General features: G+C 37.9%; 1 protein-coding gene across 1 annotated transcript; it reads left to right on the forward strand.

Annotated features, from left to right (window-relative positions):
- The first annotated feature begins 2,667 nt into the window (after positions 1-2,667).
- lman2 (lectin, mannose-binding 2) lies at positions 2,668-12,991 on the forward strand. Its single transcript, XM_053323934.1, has 8 exons — positions 2,668-2,883; positions 4,287-4,405; positions 5,698-5,815; positions 7,426-7,508; positions 8,979-9,140; positions 9,757-9,871; positions 10,492-10,611; positions 11,231-12,991. Exons 1-8 carry the CDS (start codon positions 2,724-2,726, stop codon positions 11,389-11,391), a joined length of 1,038 nt encoding a protein of 345 aa, XP_053179909.1. The 5' UTR covers positions 2,668-2,723; the 3' UTR covers positions 11,392-12,991.
- Positions 12,992-17,935: the final 4,944 nt, after the last annotated feature.

Consider the following 17,935-nt stretch of genomic DNA (forward strand, 5'->3'; position numbering starts at 1 on the left):
AACATTTAATGATCATTTAATGAGAATCATTTTGAATTAACTGATTCATGTGTTAAATGTTGCAGCGTTGTTTCCTAGAGTTGCAGTCTGATGATCTCTCTTGGCCTTTTGGTAAATATTTAACCCTTTTACAGGAAATCCCCTTTCTGTATCTTTTCCTCATTCCTTCAGCTCCAAACTCACCGCGTGAGTGTGAGTCCATTTGCAAATGCTTTGACTAAACTTACACAGAGACAGATCCTTCTCATTGTCCTTTATTATACAGATTTACACCACACTCTCCAAAACTAAACTTAGTAAGATATTTGAATGAGTTTCTCCCATGTGTAATATATGTGGTACTGCTGAAGTATCACTATCACACTTATTCTGACTCTGTCCAATATTAGGTAACTAATTCCTGATGTTTCCAGCCAGGCTGTGATTTGGCAGTATTTGGTTGCTCTGACTGGACAATTGGGCATTCCCCTCTCATCACCATTTACATCAAATTTTTACACCAAAGGCCAACATTTAATATAATGGTAAATGGTAAATGGACTGTACTTATAACTGGGTGGGGGAAATGAAGAAGCAGCACTTGCAGGTCCCTCATTACCACCACTGAGGTGCTCTTGAGCAAGGCCCTAAAACCCACCTGCTCAGTGGATGCCAGATCAGACTGTGGTTGTACTGGGCAGCTTCCAGGCGTGAATGTCTGTAACTGTGTGAATGTGATCAGGGTGTTCCTGCAAAAGAGAGCATTGCCCTTGGTGAATTTCCCTGAATAAATAAAAAGGTTGAAAGTTTGTGATGTTTTTTTATATTATTTTAACCACATTATTAACATTCAATGAACTGATGTGATATGAGGATTTTTTTTAAATAATTAATGTTATGCTGTTGTTTGTATTCTCATCAGACATGCCCATGTTTTATATTCTGAATTGAATGAAACATTAATGATAAAACGATGCATGTGACTTTTTTCAAATTTAAAAATGTAGAAAAAAAATGTTTTGATTAAATGATATATAATTGTATATTAAGTGTACTGTCATCCATGCTTGTATAAAATTGTTTTATTGAATACTGAAATTAGTAAACAAAGTCAAATTAAACTATGGTCAGTTTTTGTCTTGTTTTGTTCCTCCTGTAAATTTGGTGAAATGTCGCTTTTGCCTCTCTTTTAAGCTATTGTATGACATCATTAGATTATACTGAATCATCGGCGTGTAAGCATCATCTATCATTTACGTAATTTATCATCACTACAAGTCAGTCTAAAGGCTGTGCAGTTTTATTAGTGTGACTAGTAAAAATCTGTGCACACACAAACTCCTCTTTCCTTGTTTGGTTTCCTTCCTTCTTTGTTGGGAGAGGTTAAGACTCAAGGAAAAGAAGCAAGTGAGGTAAACATGGAGGCAATTTAAGGGACTTGAAAGGCACTTAATGTAACAAAAATCTTGAAACACAGATCCCCCCTCTGGATTCAAATAGGGTATAAATAGCACCATCTTGTGGCCAGTTATATAGCACTGATGAATGATGATGAATGGCATATTAGTGGTATTTTCACACATCAGTCCTGCACAAGTGTGATGGTATTTCACATTAAGGTATGAATAAAACTTTAAATGACTAGGGAAGAACATAATTTTGACATGTGCAACTGTGGATCTCAAAATACATATTTATAAGTATTTGATTTATCTGCATTCCTTTTTAAATTTTGATTATTATATTTGTAAATGATTTTATTATATTATTTTACTACAACAGTTTTTTATTGCTTTTGTAATTATTATTTATTGTTCTCTATTATTTTTGATGGTCTTCTACCTTTACTGACCACTTTGCTGCTGAAACACTGAACCCATTAGTCCCCATCTTGGGACTAATAGAGGAAATTAGTAAAGGAATATATCTTATCTTAACATTTCACATACTGTTCATAATCTGACTCGTAATTAGTATCGACACCAATTCACATTAAAAAAAGTCCCCATCATTCATTCATTAATGTTTGATTAATTGTATATATAAAAAAGACATTCACAATAACTATCTTACTGTCCATGAGAACATTTTATAGAATATGAAGAATACTACATGTTTTAATGCTGATTTTTGAATTTTCGGGCATTTGCATGTATAAAAATATGTATCAACTACACTAAAGTTTTTTTAAAAGGGAAAACAAGTATGCATTTTATTTCCATTTTTGTATACTGTATGTCACATTAGGAAAAGCCTGGCTAAAAGAAATGTGTATAGGGTGTTTTAACAGCTTTCAAATGTAAAAAGTTGGTCAAATTTGACCCTGAACGGTATGTAAAGGGTTAAAAATGCCGCGTGTTTGTCTCCATCTAGTGGACAATAGCTGAACAGCAAGTGATTCCTGATTGGCTTAATTTGCGATGTGCTTTTCTATTATTGGCTGTCATCATTTGAGTCTCCTACAAAAGTCTTCCGTGGGGAAACATGTAGAGCATAAACGTTCCTCTTAATCATAGTAATATTAAATTAGATAAATAATGTATACCTTTGCACAGATCCAACTTTGCTCTTAATATTGCGATTAATTTCTAAAAATATGCGGCGAAAAGAAGACGTAATTCTGAGTTAAGGTTGAAAAGGGAACGGGAACTAACAGTTTAACTTGTGTGGTTTCTCTCCGGAGGACAATAAAGGAGGGACCGGATCATGTTTATGGAGTTAGGAAGAAGAGCAAGATTGTTGTCATGAGAAGCTTTTTGGATCAAATGTGGAGCTTCAGGGTGTGTGTGAGGCCCGCGTTGGCGCTTCTGGTGCTGGGATGCTCGGGTCTGGTGAGCTGCGATATCACGGACGGAAACACGGAGCATTTGAAGAGGGAGCACTCCTTAATGAAACCGTATCAAGGTATGACTGCTGCTCCTTAATGAAACCGTATCAAGGTATGACTGCTGCTCCTTAATGAAGCCGTACCAATGTAACATAGCTCCTTAATGAAGCTGTAATCAATGTAACACTGCTCCTTAATGAAGCTTTACCAATGTAACACTGCTCCTTAATGAAACTGTAACCAAGGTAACATAGCTCCTGAATGAAGCCTTACCAAGGTAACACTGCTCCTTAATGAAGTTGTAACTAAGGTAACGTAGCTCTTTAATGAAGCCGTACCAAGGTAACATAGCTCCTTAATGAAGCTGTAACCAATGTAACAAGACTCCTTAATGAATCTGTAACCACGGTAACATAGCTCCTTAATGAAGCCGTACCAAGGTAACACAGCTCCTTAATGAAACTGTAACCAAGGTAACATAGCTCTTTAATGAAGCCGTACCAAGGTAACATAGCTCCTTAATGAAGCTGTAATCAATGTAACAAGACTCCTTAATGAAGCTGTAACCAAGGTAACACTGCTCCTTAATGAAGCTGCAACCGATGTAACAAGACTCCTTAATGAAGCTGTAACCAAGGTAACATAGCTCCTTAATGAAGCTGTAACCAATGTAACAAGACTCCTTAATGAAGCTGTAACCAAGGTAACAAGACTCCTTAATGAAGCTGTAACCAAGGTAACACTGCTCCTTAATGAAGCTGTAACCAAGGTAACAAGGCTCCTTAACAAAGCTTTCAATACTAATTAGTTAAATAAGTAAAGAAAATAATTGTTGGAGCTTGAGTGAAAAATAAAACAACCCTATAAAATTCAAAGTGATGCAGCTGTTAAAGTTGCAGATGTCTGAAACCGTTACTGTGAAGTAGGTCGAGGAGCTCACAGCACACAGGAAGAACTGAGTTTGCATACAAGTTATGAATCTAAATGTGTTTGTTTCATAAAAACAAAAAGTTTCCTCAGCAGGCTTTTAAAGTAGATAACGAACATGCAGCTAAGAGGAAAATATTTCAGGCTTTACTGCTTAAAGGAGAGCAGCTCACCCTGAGCAATAACATAAGAAATATAATATTAAAACATGCAATTATTTAGACTCAAAAAATGTCTGTAGTTCTATAATTGAGTCCAGTTTAATTCTTACTGTCTTAATCAAAAGAATAAAAGCCACATTAAAAACACAAGAGGTCAGTTTAATAGACAAAAAGACAAAGTGAAGCAACTCTCACTCTGAGTTAAAAGCTAAGAATTAAAAATGTAGTCAATAATAAAACCAGTTATGTCTTTACTGTCACTTAACTCAGCGAGGACTCAAAGTGAAAAACAATGTGATTTCTCTCCTTCAGGTTACATCATGCTCTGGTCTGTCTCAGCTTGTCTCATCCTTTTTAAACCTGCCCCATGATTTCATCTGTTTGTGTTTTAGGTGTGGGCAGCAGCCCGTCTAGTCAGTGGGACTTCTGGGGAAGCACTTTAGTGACGAGCTCGTACGTCCGACTCACTCCAGATGAGAGAAGCAAGCAGGGATCTATCTGGAACACTGTGGTGAGGAAGGACTGTAAACTATGCTCTGATATACTTCATTTTATACCAAGAACAACCACAATTCAACTTTAATAATACAATACATATCCATTAGATCACTTTAAAGCCTTGCCCTCTTTAAACTGATTGATCTGTTCTATCTAAAATGTAACACAGTGCCACAAAACAGCCCTGAAGTAAATGCTGCTGTGGTTTTAATGTTCAGATTTAGTTGAGCTTTAAGAGATTTGGAGTTAATCTCTGATATATTATGCAATTATTTTGTGTTGTGTTGAAATTAGTTAAAACCTCCTCTGATCCACCATATAAGGAAATCTTCACATTTCACAAATGAGTTATGAAATGTTTAGTTTTGATGACTGATAGCTGGCAGGTTAACATTCAATTTGCTCTTTATTTCTATTTAACTGTCACTGCCAGCCTGACTTCCTGTTTGTAACCAATTAAAAGCCTAATACAGAGTCCCTGCAGATCCTATAAATGTATTAAATTTAGTTTGATATTCAAAGTCTAAAAATGTCTTATCATCACATCAATCATTAGTTGCTGTCTTATGCAAATGAGTTCAAATTGAGCTCAGTTTCAACCCTCTACAACAGTAAAATCCTGCTTCTGCATTATTATATGTCTCAGTAATACTATTATGTTTTCCTAAAGAGGTATTAAAAAGGTCTTAAAAGTAGAGGTGGAAAGTAACGAATTATAGTTACTTTCGCTACTGTAATTGAGTAGATTTTTTGTGTACTTGTACTTTTTAAAGTAGTTTTAAAAAAACATTAAAACTACATTTTAAATCACATCTGTTACTGAGAAAAAAATGCTGGTTGAAATAAAATAAATAAATAAATAAAAAGCAAAGAGGACTGTACAGAAATGTTAACTAGCATGATACAATAACTTAACAGAACATAACAAACTCACATATTTATGGACACACACTAAAACGTTAACCCGGTTGAAAAAGTAACTAAGTAAGGAGTACATTTTAAACAAGCTACTTTTTTTACTTTTACTTGAGTACATTTGTAGACCAGTAATTGTCCTTGTAGTAGTGATTCTTTCACTTGAGTAGAATATTTTATTACTCTTTCCATCTCTGCTTAAAAAGTGATTTAAATGTATTCTTAAAAAATATACAGATACCCTGTAATAAACAAACTGAACCTCTTTGAAAAGACGACAGCGGTAAAAATAAAATAAAGTTCTGCTGCTGATTCCGATTCTTTCCAATTTACCATTTTTGTGAAGTGTTTGTCTACCGTTAAATATTTGATGTGTTTTCTGTTTTTCAGCCTTGTTACCTGAAGGACTGGGAGATGCACGTGCAGTTCAAAATTCACGGGTCGGGAAAGAAGAATCTCCACGGCGACGGCATCGCCATCTGGTACACAAAGGACAGACTGCATCCAGGTAACATCACCGGGTTTCATGTTTTCTGTCTCGTGGCCGTTTACTACCAGGCAGTACTAGTTAGAAGTTTAAATATCTCACTCCGGCTTGATCTCAATTCATTTTTATCAGTTCTTGTTGTGTCAAAGTGTTGGATGTTACCCGAAAATACAACACATACCAGTTCACTGTATGTAGCAGGCCTTAGCATCACAGAAAACAAGGCAGAGAGTCTTCTGTTTTTCATTCAGTACCATAAACAATAAAACACAGACACAAGCCTTTAATAAAGTTGTAACTTAACTCAAATTGTTCAAAATCACTTCAGTCCTCACAATACTCATTATTCTCACAAACAAATATGGCTCAGTACTCTACATGATTAATAACATCACATTAAATAGACCTGAATTATCAAAACATTCACATTCACCTTGCTAATTAACATATAAAATAGTCATCAACATTGTCTCACAGCTACAATTTCATCATTTAAAGAAGCTAATTTACATACCTCGCTCTGACCCAATCGATACTGATATTAGGAAGTGAAAAAATTAAGATGTAGATATATTGGTATCGATAATACCTCCATTACATATCTTTGTCACAAGCGTTTGATAACCACATTTGGGGGATCATTACAAAATGTTTATGTTTATACAGAAACACACTGTTTTGTATATATATATTCGCTGATTTTGCCGATGTCAGCCTGATACGCAAACTGCAGCGAGACCAGACAGTCGTGTACCAGGGCTCTGAAGTCTGGCAAGTTTTCACCTTAAAACATCTGTTACACTTCTGATCCTGTTGTCTCTTAGTTTAAAGTAAGAACAGGAATAAATCTCTTCTTTTAACCCTCCTGTTGTCCTTGAGTCAAGGGAGGAAGGAAGGAAAGGAGGGAGGGAGGAAGGACAGAGGAAAGAAGGAAGGGAGAAGTACAGAGGAAATAAGGAAGGTAGGAGGCAGGGAGGGAGGGAGGGAGAAATGAAAAGAAGGGAAGGTAGGAGGGAAGGAAAGAATGAGGACAGGAGGAGGGAAGGACAGAAGGAAGGAAGAAAATGGGATGGAGGGAGGAAAGAAGGAAGGGAGGGAAGAGAGGAAGGAAGGAAGGAAAGGAAAGAAGGAAGGGAGGAAGGAAGGACAGAGGAAATAAGGAAGGTAGGAGGGAGGAAGGGAGAAAGGAAAAGAGGAAGGAAGGACAGAGGAAAGAAGGAAGGGAGGAAGGAAAGGAAGGAGGGAAGGAAAGAAGGAGAGAGGAAGGAAGGAGAGAAGGAAGGATAAAATAAAATGACTTTTAAATATGATTTAAAAGTGTTAAATTGTAAATAAAATGAAGCTAAAATAAGAATAAGACATACAAGATTAGTGTGAAGAGTATTTAAAGGTTATTACAATGCTGCAGATCTCCCATCATCTTCACCACATTAATAAGCTTTTTATTCGCCATGTCTGGATGTTGTCACCTTTCATCTCGGCTTGCTCTCATCTCTGCTGACCACACACACACACACACACACACACACACACACACACACACACACACACACACACACACACACACCAACCAACAACAAGTGTCTGGAGTTGCCTGCTCACGTCTCGCCTCATCTCTGCCTCCATCCTAGGCCCTGTGTTTGGAAACCAAGATCAGTTTCTTGGCCTGGCTATGTTTTTGGATACCTTCCGCAATGACCTCCATGGGATGGATGTAAGTGTGCGGTGGTGTGTGTGCGGTGTGTGTGCGGCTCGAGGCGATTGACTGGCTTGTTTCTTTGCAGGGCCTGTGTTTTCCAACAATGCTCTCTTCCATGGGCTGGCAGTTTTTATAGATACTTACTCAAACGATGATGCGACCGATGTGAGTGGTTGCTATGGGTTTCTAACCTGTCGGCATGCCGTCTCCAAACGCTGATTCTGTTTGTGTCTCCACTAAGCATGTAGATGTTAAGTGTTAAATGAAGCCCCATATAATGTTTCTTTTTGCCATATTTGTACCCTTTTATTTCTGTTTTTAATTGGTATTTAATGTCTCAGTGGGTATTTGTGTCTTGTGGCTTCAACTACATTCACACTGCAGCTCAAATTTAAAACTAGAGACCCTGTTTACACCTCCAATCACACACGGACAGCTGAGACACTTCTTTTCTGTTTTGAAATTTTCATTAGTTTTTGGGGGTTTTTTTTTTGTTAGTTTCCTTTTTTAAAATTTCAGTTTAGTTTTAGTTAAACAAGTGATTAAGCAGTTTTAGTTCAGTTTTTATTTAGTTTTAGCTGAAAAGGATGAAATAATGCTGACACTGAGGTAAAATGAGCTGTGTTTGTGGTCTCTCTACTGTTATTTCAAGAAGTCAAAATGAACAGAATACAGTAAAAATGGAGAGAAAATGAAAAGAAAAGTAAAACTAAGCTGTCTCAAGCTGACCACTTGTGTCCAGATTTAGTTTCTGCCTACTTCACTTCCTCCAGATTAAAACAGACACATAGATGTTGTGTTTTTATATGTCAATCAAAGTTCTCACAACAAAATCATTTTTCTTTTACTTCACTTTACTTTTAGGGATGAAGACATAGATAGATATTATTATTAAAGCCAAACTATCTTGATATTTAGCCATCACCACTAGAAAAGTGAGTAGAATATGTTCTTTTTGGTAATTTGGTTGAACAAAACTCACACAAAGAGAGAAAAAAGCACTAATTTCTGTAGAGATTGTTGATTAAGTTACTGAATCTATTTGGACCTCTTGTCTGGACTACTGTTAGCATAAAAGAGACAGAGACAGAGCCACAAATGCATATTTTTTTTTTGGGGGGGGGGTACCTCAATTAAGTCAGATGTTTGAAACTAAAATGTCTAAGGAACAAGCTAGAGAAAGGTAATGATTAAAGCTTGTATTACTTTCTTTGCTGGACATGTGTCTTTCAATACTGCTATTTTTTTTAGGGACGGGGGGGTTCCTGAATAAATACAAACAACATCCTAAAATATAAAACATTAGCACAAGTTTGAAATTGGTCTTGTAGAGTCTGCAGTGTGAATGTAGCCTGTGTGTATTTGTTCAACAACACTGGAAATGTCTCATCAGCTTCTTTATATTTTATTCTCCATCATTTTGATACAAGAGTAAAACTGAGATTAAGAACTAACTCGTCCATTTGTGTCTTCTTCTATCGTCAGCGTTCTTTCCCGTACATCTCGGCCATGGTGAACAACGGCTCGGTGAGTTACGATCACGGCAAAGACGGCCGATCGTCGGAGCTGGGAGGCTGCTCGGCCGAGATCAGGAACAGAGAGCACGACACGTACCTCGCCATCCGCTACTCCAAAGGAAGACTCACTGTATGTGGACCCGCTCGTTTCTGTTCAGCTCAAAAGTTTCAAGGATTTTAGGCCAAAAAAGAAAAATGTTAAAGTGTTTTTCTCCACATGTGATTATAGCGATTATAAAACCAACATCTGTACATTTGAGCTCATGAAAAGGTTTTTTTTATTGCCTTTTTTCAGCAGCTTTCTCAACTTTATAACAAATGAAACGTCACTTTCAGTGTTGCATTACATGATTAACCCTCCTGTCGTCCTCCCGGGTCAAATGGACCCCATCTCTCTTTTGACTGTTCTTTCTTTCCTTCCTTCTTCCCCTCCTCCCCTCTTTCTTTGCTCCCTCCTCCTTCCATACTTCAATCCTCACTTCCTTCCTTCCTTCCTCATTTCCTTCCTCCCTTCCTTCTGCCCTTAATTCCTTCCTCTTTTTGTTCTTACTCCTTTCCTTCCTTCCTCCCTCCCTCCCTCCCTCCTTACTCCTTCCCTTCCTTCCTTCCTTCCTCCTCTCCTTCCTTCTCTCCTCCCTTCCTTCCTTCCTCCCTTCCTTCTTTCCTTCTCTCCTTACTTCCTTCCTCCTGTCCTTCCTTGACCTGAGGACAACAGGAGGGTTAACATCAGACTATATCTCCTTTAGGTGATGGTTGACGTGGACGACAAGAACGAGTGGAAGGAGTGCATCGATATCGGAGGCGTTCGTCTTCCTACTGGATATTTCTTCGGTGCCTCAGCAGCTACGGGAGATCTGTCCGGTAGGTTGAAAGATAGAAAACTCCACAACAACAAAGAAATCAGAGTGCCTGGAATATCATGATTTGATATACTAATGCAGCTAAGAATAAGAACAGACTACATCACATAAAAGCCAGTCTGTAGAAATAAGTTTTAAGAAGTGATTTAGAAAAAGGGATTAAAAACACTCTGATATCGGCTGATAATATTTTATATATACAGAATATTTACATGAACACACATTTTTTCTGCAGTGATTCCTCAGATGTGGCTATCAAATACTTGTGACAAATATATGTAATGGCAGCTTTGATATTTTGCATTCACAGTAAACTTCACTGGGAATTTAATAATTATAACTTAATCATAAAAAACTTAAACCTGAATGAAGAAAAATAATTAAATATCCATATCAGCTGACTATATATCCTTAAAAAAATTAGACACGATTATGTCTACCACAATCCGTGATAGCCAATAATATTGGTTGACTGATATATGGGTCAGGCTCAGGTGTACTTTAAGTATGTGTGCAGTTATTTTTATGTATATTATGTTTATTTGACAAGAGAAGTTCCCCTGTGGTCAGCTCCATTATGTAAATGTTGATTCCTAGTTTAAGTTTAATTTGCTGTTGCAGATAACCACGACATCATCTCCATGAAGCTCTACCAGCTGATGGTGGAACACACACCCGAGGAAGAGAACCTGGACTGGACCAAGATCGAGCCCAGCGTCAGTCTCCTCAAGTCTCCAAAAGGTACGTTTAAGAAAAATGATGCTTTTAATCTTTATTACTGTTAGTTTGGAGGAAAATAGATACAAAAACAATCAGTTAAATCAGTTTAGTCATGCTTGTGTTCATTTATTTGTATGCACTACAGTCAAAATTAAGTTTAACCCTCACATACTGTTCATATTCAGATTTATCCACAGCATCCTTTCATAATTAATCTCTCAAATTATTAATGAATGGCTCATCATTAATCATTTAAAGAAGCTTTCAGAGAGCAGAGATACTTTATTCTTCAGTTTTTATGCTTTTTTATGCGTTTATGGATAATCAAACATTTACAATCAAAGTAACATGACAAATTCAATGATTTCTATTAAATGTGAAGAATGCAACAGTAATCTTTGAATGTTTTAATTAATTATGGGTCAAAGACTCGACAAATATAACATCAGCTGCACACAAATGTTTATAAGAAGTTGAAATATTTCCATTGTGGGTCACATTAGGAGAAGTTATTAAATTTAAGGCTAAAAGAAAACAAGTATTTAGGGTGTTTTTACAGCTCTCAAATGTCAAAAGGGTTAACAGATACAACTGATTTTGAAAAGATGAACGTGGACTTTCTCGTTTTTTTTCTTCACAGACAACATCGACGATCCGACCGGTAACTTCCGCGGAACGCCTCTCACCGGCTGGAAGGTCTTCCTGCTCCTGCTGTGTGCTCTGCTGGGAATCGTGGTGTGCGCTGTGGTGGGAGCCGTAGTTTTCCAGAAGAGACAGGAGAGGAACAAGAGATTTTACTGAGGAAGGAGAAGAAAGAGAGATAGCGAGAGAGAGAGCAAGAAAGAAAGAAAGAGAGAGAGGTTTTTGTCGTGGAATGAACTGTTTCCAGATGACAGATTCAGCACATTCAATGTGAATTTTTTTTCTAAAGATTGTACAGATGTTTATATCTTTGAAGCACTGCATCAGGAGGGAAATACAGTAACGTGATGTCGGGTAAGAAGGCGCAAAACTAGTGGCGACCATTATGAGAGTGATCCTGATCAATGCTGTTTTGTTTTTGGGTTTTTTTTTTTGTCTTTTGTGTTCGTTCATCGCAGGGTTAGAATCAACAAACTGTCATTGTCCAGTTTTTCCATCTCTCCTAAAAAGACTCTGTTCCTACGTGATTGTCACTTCATCAGCTTCCAACCCTTCCAGCTTTTTTTATGCTGCAGATTGTGAACTTTGGCGTTTAATTGTGTTTTTTTTTTTTTTTTTTTTCCTTTTTGTTGTGTTGTATTTCAGGGTATTTTACATGATTGTTGATCAGAAGAAGCAACGTGGCTCCTCATAGAAAAATCAGCTGGATTTTTGTTTTAGGATCAGTGACCGATGTTGCGTGCTGCTCTGCTATAACACAATAATGTCCCCCGAATATCCGCGTTTAACGACAACAGACACCATCAAAATTTATTGAAATGTGTTACTGCTGCTCTCATTTTCATATTTACAGACTTTAATCTTTTGGTTGCGTTTGTTATGTTAAAATAACTTTAAATAGATCTTCCCCACATGTATTTGAGAGAGAACTGGATGATGGGATTATTGTGGGTTAGAAAAACCTATATTTTTCCTCTTTTTTTTTAAATAACCACTGACTACGTAATGTTTTCCTAATTTTTTTTTTTTAAATTAATGGCGAAATAATTACAGAAACACAAACTGAATCACAGCAAATCAACTGTCAATCAAACTGTGTGACGACTGCTAAGACATCTTTCCTCTTTGGATGCCTTTTATTTGGATGTTTACTGTCTCTGCTCATGCTAAACAACCAGTTCTGTTTATTCCAAATTAATATTATGGGGCTTTACGCAATGTTTTAGACCCTTTCCACTAACATGGATGACATTTATATAGAATAAAACCTTTTAATCGTCGTTAAAAAAAGTAATTAAAACTCCACTTTCGGTTGAGAAAGAGTGTTGAATCCTTCCCGTGTTATATTCAGAGGTTCGGTAGTGATCTTAAAATGTAACGATCGTCACTCAGTTCAGGCCGATTCTTGACAAACAGTATCATTTTGCATCATGATAGTATAACCTCTGAAGTTGATATGAATGAAGTGTTGTGAAGCTGTTGCTACTCTCTCTGTAGTATCTAATACAGCAGAACATTTTACGCTGTTAATGTCTTTTTTTTTTGCCCCTTCAGGGTCTTTCTGAGCAGCGTTTTCTTTTTGTGTGGGGGGAGGGGTTTATCCAGAATATGCCTTTATTATCATTCTAAGTGTTTGTTTTTTCGGTTAAAGGTGCCCTGAGGAGTTTTCATGTGAACAAAACAACGTCAGTGTTACTCACCCAAACTCATTGTGTGTGTGTGCTCAGGTTTAACAAAACATGTCAAATCAATTTTTTTTTTTAAACAATTGGAAAGCTGATTTAAATCCTGCTTCTTCATATTTTTTTTAAGTCCATGTTTACTAGCGTGCAGTCATCTTCTTCCCTGTTTTTGTTGCCCTGTTGCTGCATGTCTCGGTGCATTACAGCTCCTCGTATATCAGTGGAATAAGTGTAGGAACGTGGATGCTGATGTGCGTTTATAAGACGGTCAAACGAACTGCTCCACAGCGCCACCAGGGGGACAAAAACTCCACAGGGTACCTTTTTAAATAATGCTAAAATTGTGATTAAAACTTGAGTGTGGTAAAGAAACAGGTTCCTTCAGTTCACTTCCTCAGTATAATGAATATAAGCATAATTAACTGCTACGAAGTGTGATTACTGAAAAGTAGCAGACAACGTTGATTTATGAAGCTGTATCGACTACGGATTGATTGTTCAAAGGCACATTTACACTGGCAGTCCTGTCCTTTTTTAAAAAACTTCAATTTCATATTTGGTTGTTCTTCCAAAATGCTTTGGTTTGGTTTATGCTGTTTAAACTACATTTAACAGAAAATGTTTAAGGATTTGATTACACCTTCATACTTTTATTTACTGCGGAAACAAGCAGCTTGGTTTGGGGTTTTGTTTTGTTTTCCTCTAACTTTTAATCTGACATTTTTTATCACTGTGTTCTTGAATCAATTCTGTTTGGTTTTCTTTCTGCCACATCAGTTCATTTTTGTAATGAGACTTGAAACAGCTCTTCTCATCAGAAATAATTCATTAAAATGAAAAACAATTGTTCTGGGCTTCTTCTTCTTTTTTTCACATGAGTTATAATATTATATAGCTATGTGGAAATCTAATGCATGTTCAACAGACATGAAAATCACTCACCTTTCGGCAAAATTCGCCGTTTTGAAACCAAAATAGATGACCTACGTGAATCATGCAGATCCGATGAGATTTTATTTTATTTTTTTTTTGGGGGGGGGGGGGGGGGTCAAGTGGCAAATGATTGTGGTTTGGAAGTATACGGGAGCCTTGAATTGGGAAGAGAAAAAAAAAGAAGAAGAAAAAATACCCAGAGGCCTCCGTCACTTGGTGTTTTTTTTTCTTCTTGTAAGTGGACCTCATTAATACCATAGATAGACGATTAATACACGCACCTATTGTCACCATAGACTGTAAAAAAGAATTGATTGATTGAAGATTGTCACCCACGTTGTCGTCGGATACATGTCCTCATTGGCTTTGGAGACATGTGCTTGTGCTGCCTAATCCTAAACCTATGTCATATGAAACAGTCACGTGTCCCACAGATGCACGCGTGAGTCACGAAATGACGTAAAAGGGACCGTATATGGTTTCCGCGTGTATTACGTTACGTGTTGGACTAAATACATGGACATATTGAAGAAAGTATTTCGGTTAGAAGGAAACGGATTTCATATTTCAGCAGAATGGATACTTGGCGAGCTGTACAGAAAGTCCTGAGTCATAAGATGATCGTTGTGGATAAAGGGAAGACTTTGAAGGTATGTAGCATTATAGCTGTTAGCTTACTTTAGCTGAGTGGCTAGCCGAGCTAACCGCTAATACTATTACGGCTGTGAGCAACCATATAATTCATGAGTGGTCTTGAATGAATCAGGAGAAAGCTTTCCAACAATATATGGCATGAATATATATGTTTAAGGGGTGGTGTTTAAAACATTCAGAAGAACTTGTGGCTACCTCCTAACATCCGGTCGGTCCCGTAGGCGGAACAGCGTGTTTTACGTGTCTGCAGTTCCGGTCCTTCATGTTGGCTGAAACAGACAAGTCACCCTCAAACATGCTGAAAACCATATTGAAGTTTGGCCTGCAGTTAGTCTTCCTTAATGTTTATGTGGCTTTGAGGATGTTCCTCAGGTTGCCGGTGACAAACTGTGAGGGGGAGCGCTCATTTTCTCATTTGGGGAGAATCAAAAATGAGCCTGAAGTCCTTTTTATCATTACTGGTAATAGAGTCTGAACCTGTCAGAGACCTGGACTTTAGAGATGTTGTGGAGGAGTTTGCTAGGAAAAAGGTCATTGCATAAGGGAACTACTCTAGTGTGTGTGTGTGTGTGTGTGTGTGTTGTTAATGTGCGTTGTGTTTTTTTATGACTCTGAAAACATTTGTTGTTGGGATGTTTGATATCGTGGAGATTCTATAAACAGGTTGTTTACTATTCTTTGAAGTGTTTCTGCATATCTGAGTGTAGACTGTTTTGATAACACACACACACACACACACACACACACACACACACACACACATTCACTGCATGTGCTGAGAGACATGTGTTGAATTTATCAGTCAGTGTGAATCCTGTGCAAGTACAGGATTTTCCAACAACTACTACATCCACACTTGTGCAATAGTAAACTAGTTGTATGTTGTGTTGGTGTTGGTGTTCAATTTACATTGAACATGTTTCTTTTAATCTTGTACTGTCCTCCGTCCATCCGTCTTCTGCTGCTTATCCGGGGTCGGGTTGTAGTTCTGCTTGAACTCTCAAAATGCAGATTGATGCTTTCAAGCCCTAACCTCCCTAGAGGGGTCGTATCCTTCTCACCTTTTTCACCCATGACCCGTTTTCATGTCTGAAATGAAGTTCATAGCAGCAATGATGCTCTTTAGCCACAAGATGGTGATATAGTATTAATTTTAATCTTCTGTCAGACTAGATTGTGTGTGTGTGTGTGTGTGTGTGTGTGTGAATAATCTCTCATGTTTGATATAAAGTAGGCCACTGATCGTTTTCTTGTTCCAAACCAAAACTTTTATTTTAAAGTGTAGCTCACACAGTAAAGAAGAAGATATATGAGGATATTGCTTTGGGCTTTGAGAAACCGTAATTGACATTTTTCTCAAATTTTCTGCTGTTCTATGGACCAAGCGACTGATTTATCAAACAATAATGAAAATATCTGTTGCAGCCTTGTCTCCAAACAAAAGAAACTAAATTAAGAAAACCTTAACTAATATGTTGTTTTCTTAACTGTGAAAGAAATCAGAATCAACACCTGAACCAAATGTCTCTAGACAGTACAGAGTCTGAGTGTAGATGTGTAATGGAAACACAAATGAACGTATCAGGGCTTATGTCAAAAATGCCAGTGAAAAAAAAGACGACTAGTGCCTTTTTAATTAAATGGAGCTGATACTGAGTGTTAATACTTCTTAGTAGAGGCAGATAAGGAGACACAGTGGTGTGCTGCTCACATCAAACACTGACTAATAACTCAACCGATAAATGTAACACGACAATCCAAATTGCATCTCCTCGATTTGGAGAGCTGGCCTGGCTACCGGTCCAATCAGGACTCCAGGATGGAAGCCAGGAAGTGAGATGGGACCAAACTCACATGGAGAGACCACACATCCTAATTTATACAAACACACACACACAAACATATTCAGCACACATGTAGAGGAGAAGTGTATAATTGTTTCAAAAGATATCTATCAATCAATAGTCTGTACATTAAAAAATACGCCTGCATTTCCTCTCTCACTCTGACAGCCTTTCTCTGTCACACACACACACGTTTGTGCAGCTATCCTTATTAGGACATTGTATTGACTTCCTCTTCCTAACCTTAACCTCAGAAATGTCATTTCTGCCTCATTAGGACCGATCTTTGGGGCCCATGAGGACATCTGGTCCTGTTGAGGTCAGTGTTTATACTGGAAAAGGTCACACACACACACACACACACACACACACACACACATACGCTTGTATAGCCAGTAAGGACATTCACTGACATTATGCATTAGCCTCTGACCCTGAACCCAATCCTAACCTTCACCCTAAAACCAGGTCTGAAGCCTCAAACAGCCTTTTGAAAGTGTGTCAGAAAGTGAGGACTGGTTCTCACAATGATAGTCATACAAGTACACACACACACACACACACACACTAACACACACCACAATATCTATTCAACCAATGAATGGCGAAGTGGATTGATAGTCTGTGCGTGTGGAGCCTGTGGGCTGCCACACTGTGCAGACACGCTGGGTAATGAAAATTCAATGAAGTGCTTGAATACTCTTTCAGTGTCGTGTAGAAAGTGAGGAGGGGGTGGTGGTGGTGTGTGTGTGTGTGTGGGGGGGGGGCTGATAGAAGACAGATTCTCACATGATCTGTGTTTCTCAGCCCCGGCGATCAGGAGAGGATTTTTCGACTCTGCGTGTGTGTGTGTGTGTGTGTGTGTGTGTGTGTCGCAGTTTAAATAGCCCCTCGCTTTCTACTTCCACATGTGGCAGCTGTGATTGACTGAAACCTGACTGACACACTGAGTTGTTGCTTCTGGATCGATGGCCTACATCTTCCCACCTGGGACTAAATGACATGTTGTTCACAGCACGGAGGAGAGATGGATGTCAGGTTTTACTTTCATTCTCAGCTGTCTGTAATTTGTCTTATGATTTTTGGCTATTTTATAGACCTAATTAATGAGGATATTAATTGTTGTTTTATTCATCAAATGGCAGAACATTAAGGATGTAACGTCAACTACAACAATCAATTTTCCATTTTTTTTCTGAACAACAATTAAAAATCAAATGGGACTCTGTTTATAATGATGTGAGACTTTAACCCTCCTGTTGTCCTCGAGTCAAGGAAGGAAGGGGGGAAAAAGGAGGGAGTAAGGAAGGGAAGAGGAAGGAAAGGAAGTAGGAAGGAAAGGAAGGAAGGAGGCAAGGAATGAAGGAGGGAGGAAGGAAAGAAAGAGAGAAGGAAGGAGGAAAGAGAGAGGAAGGAAAGAAAGAGAGAAGGAGGGAGGGAGGGAGGAAGGACAGACCGAAGAAAGGAAGGGAGGAAAGAAGAAACCAATTAACCAATTTGTATTCAATCCAATAAATTGATTTAATGATAAAACAATCAGTTGATTTTGTCAGCTTTAGATCTGCATTGTGCAGCTAATCAACCAATTAG

The sequence above is a fragment of the Scomber japonicus genome, chromosome 8 (genome assembly GCF_027409825.1).
Source record: "Scomber japonicus isolate fScoJap1 chromosome 8, fScoJap1.pri, whole genome shotgun sequence".
Lineage (NCBI taxonomy): Eukaryota > Metazoa > Chordata > Actinopteri > Scombriformes > Scombridae > Scomber > Scomber japonicus.

What these genes read in the sequence shown, in the direction of transcription:
- lman2 (XM_053323934.1), top strand. Translation starts at nt 2,724, where the DNA reads ATGAGAAGCTTTTTGGATCAAATGTGGAGCTTCAGGGTGTGTGTGAGG. An exon ending in CTTAATGAAACCGTATCAAG is followed by an intron (nt 2,884 to 4,286) that starts GTATGACTGCTG and finishes TTTGTGTTTTAG; the next exon opens with GTGTGGGCAGCAGCCCGTCT. An exon ending in AGCTACGGGAGATCTGTCCG is followed by an intron (nt 9,872 to 10,491) that starts GTAGGTTGAAAG and finishes TTGCTGTTGCAG; the next exon opens with ATAACCACGACATCATCTCC.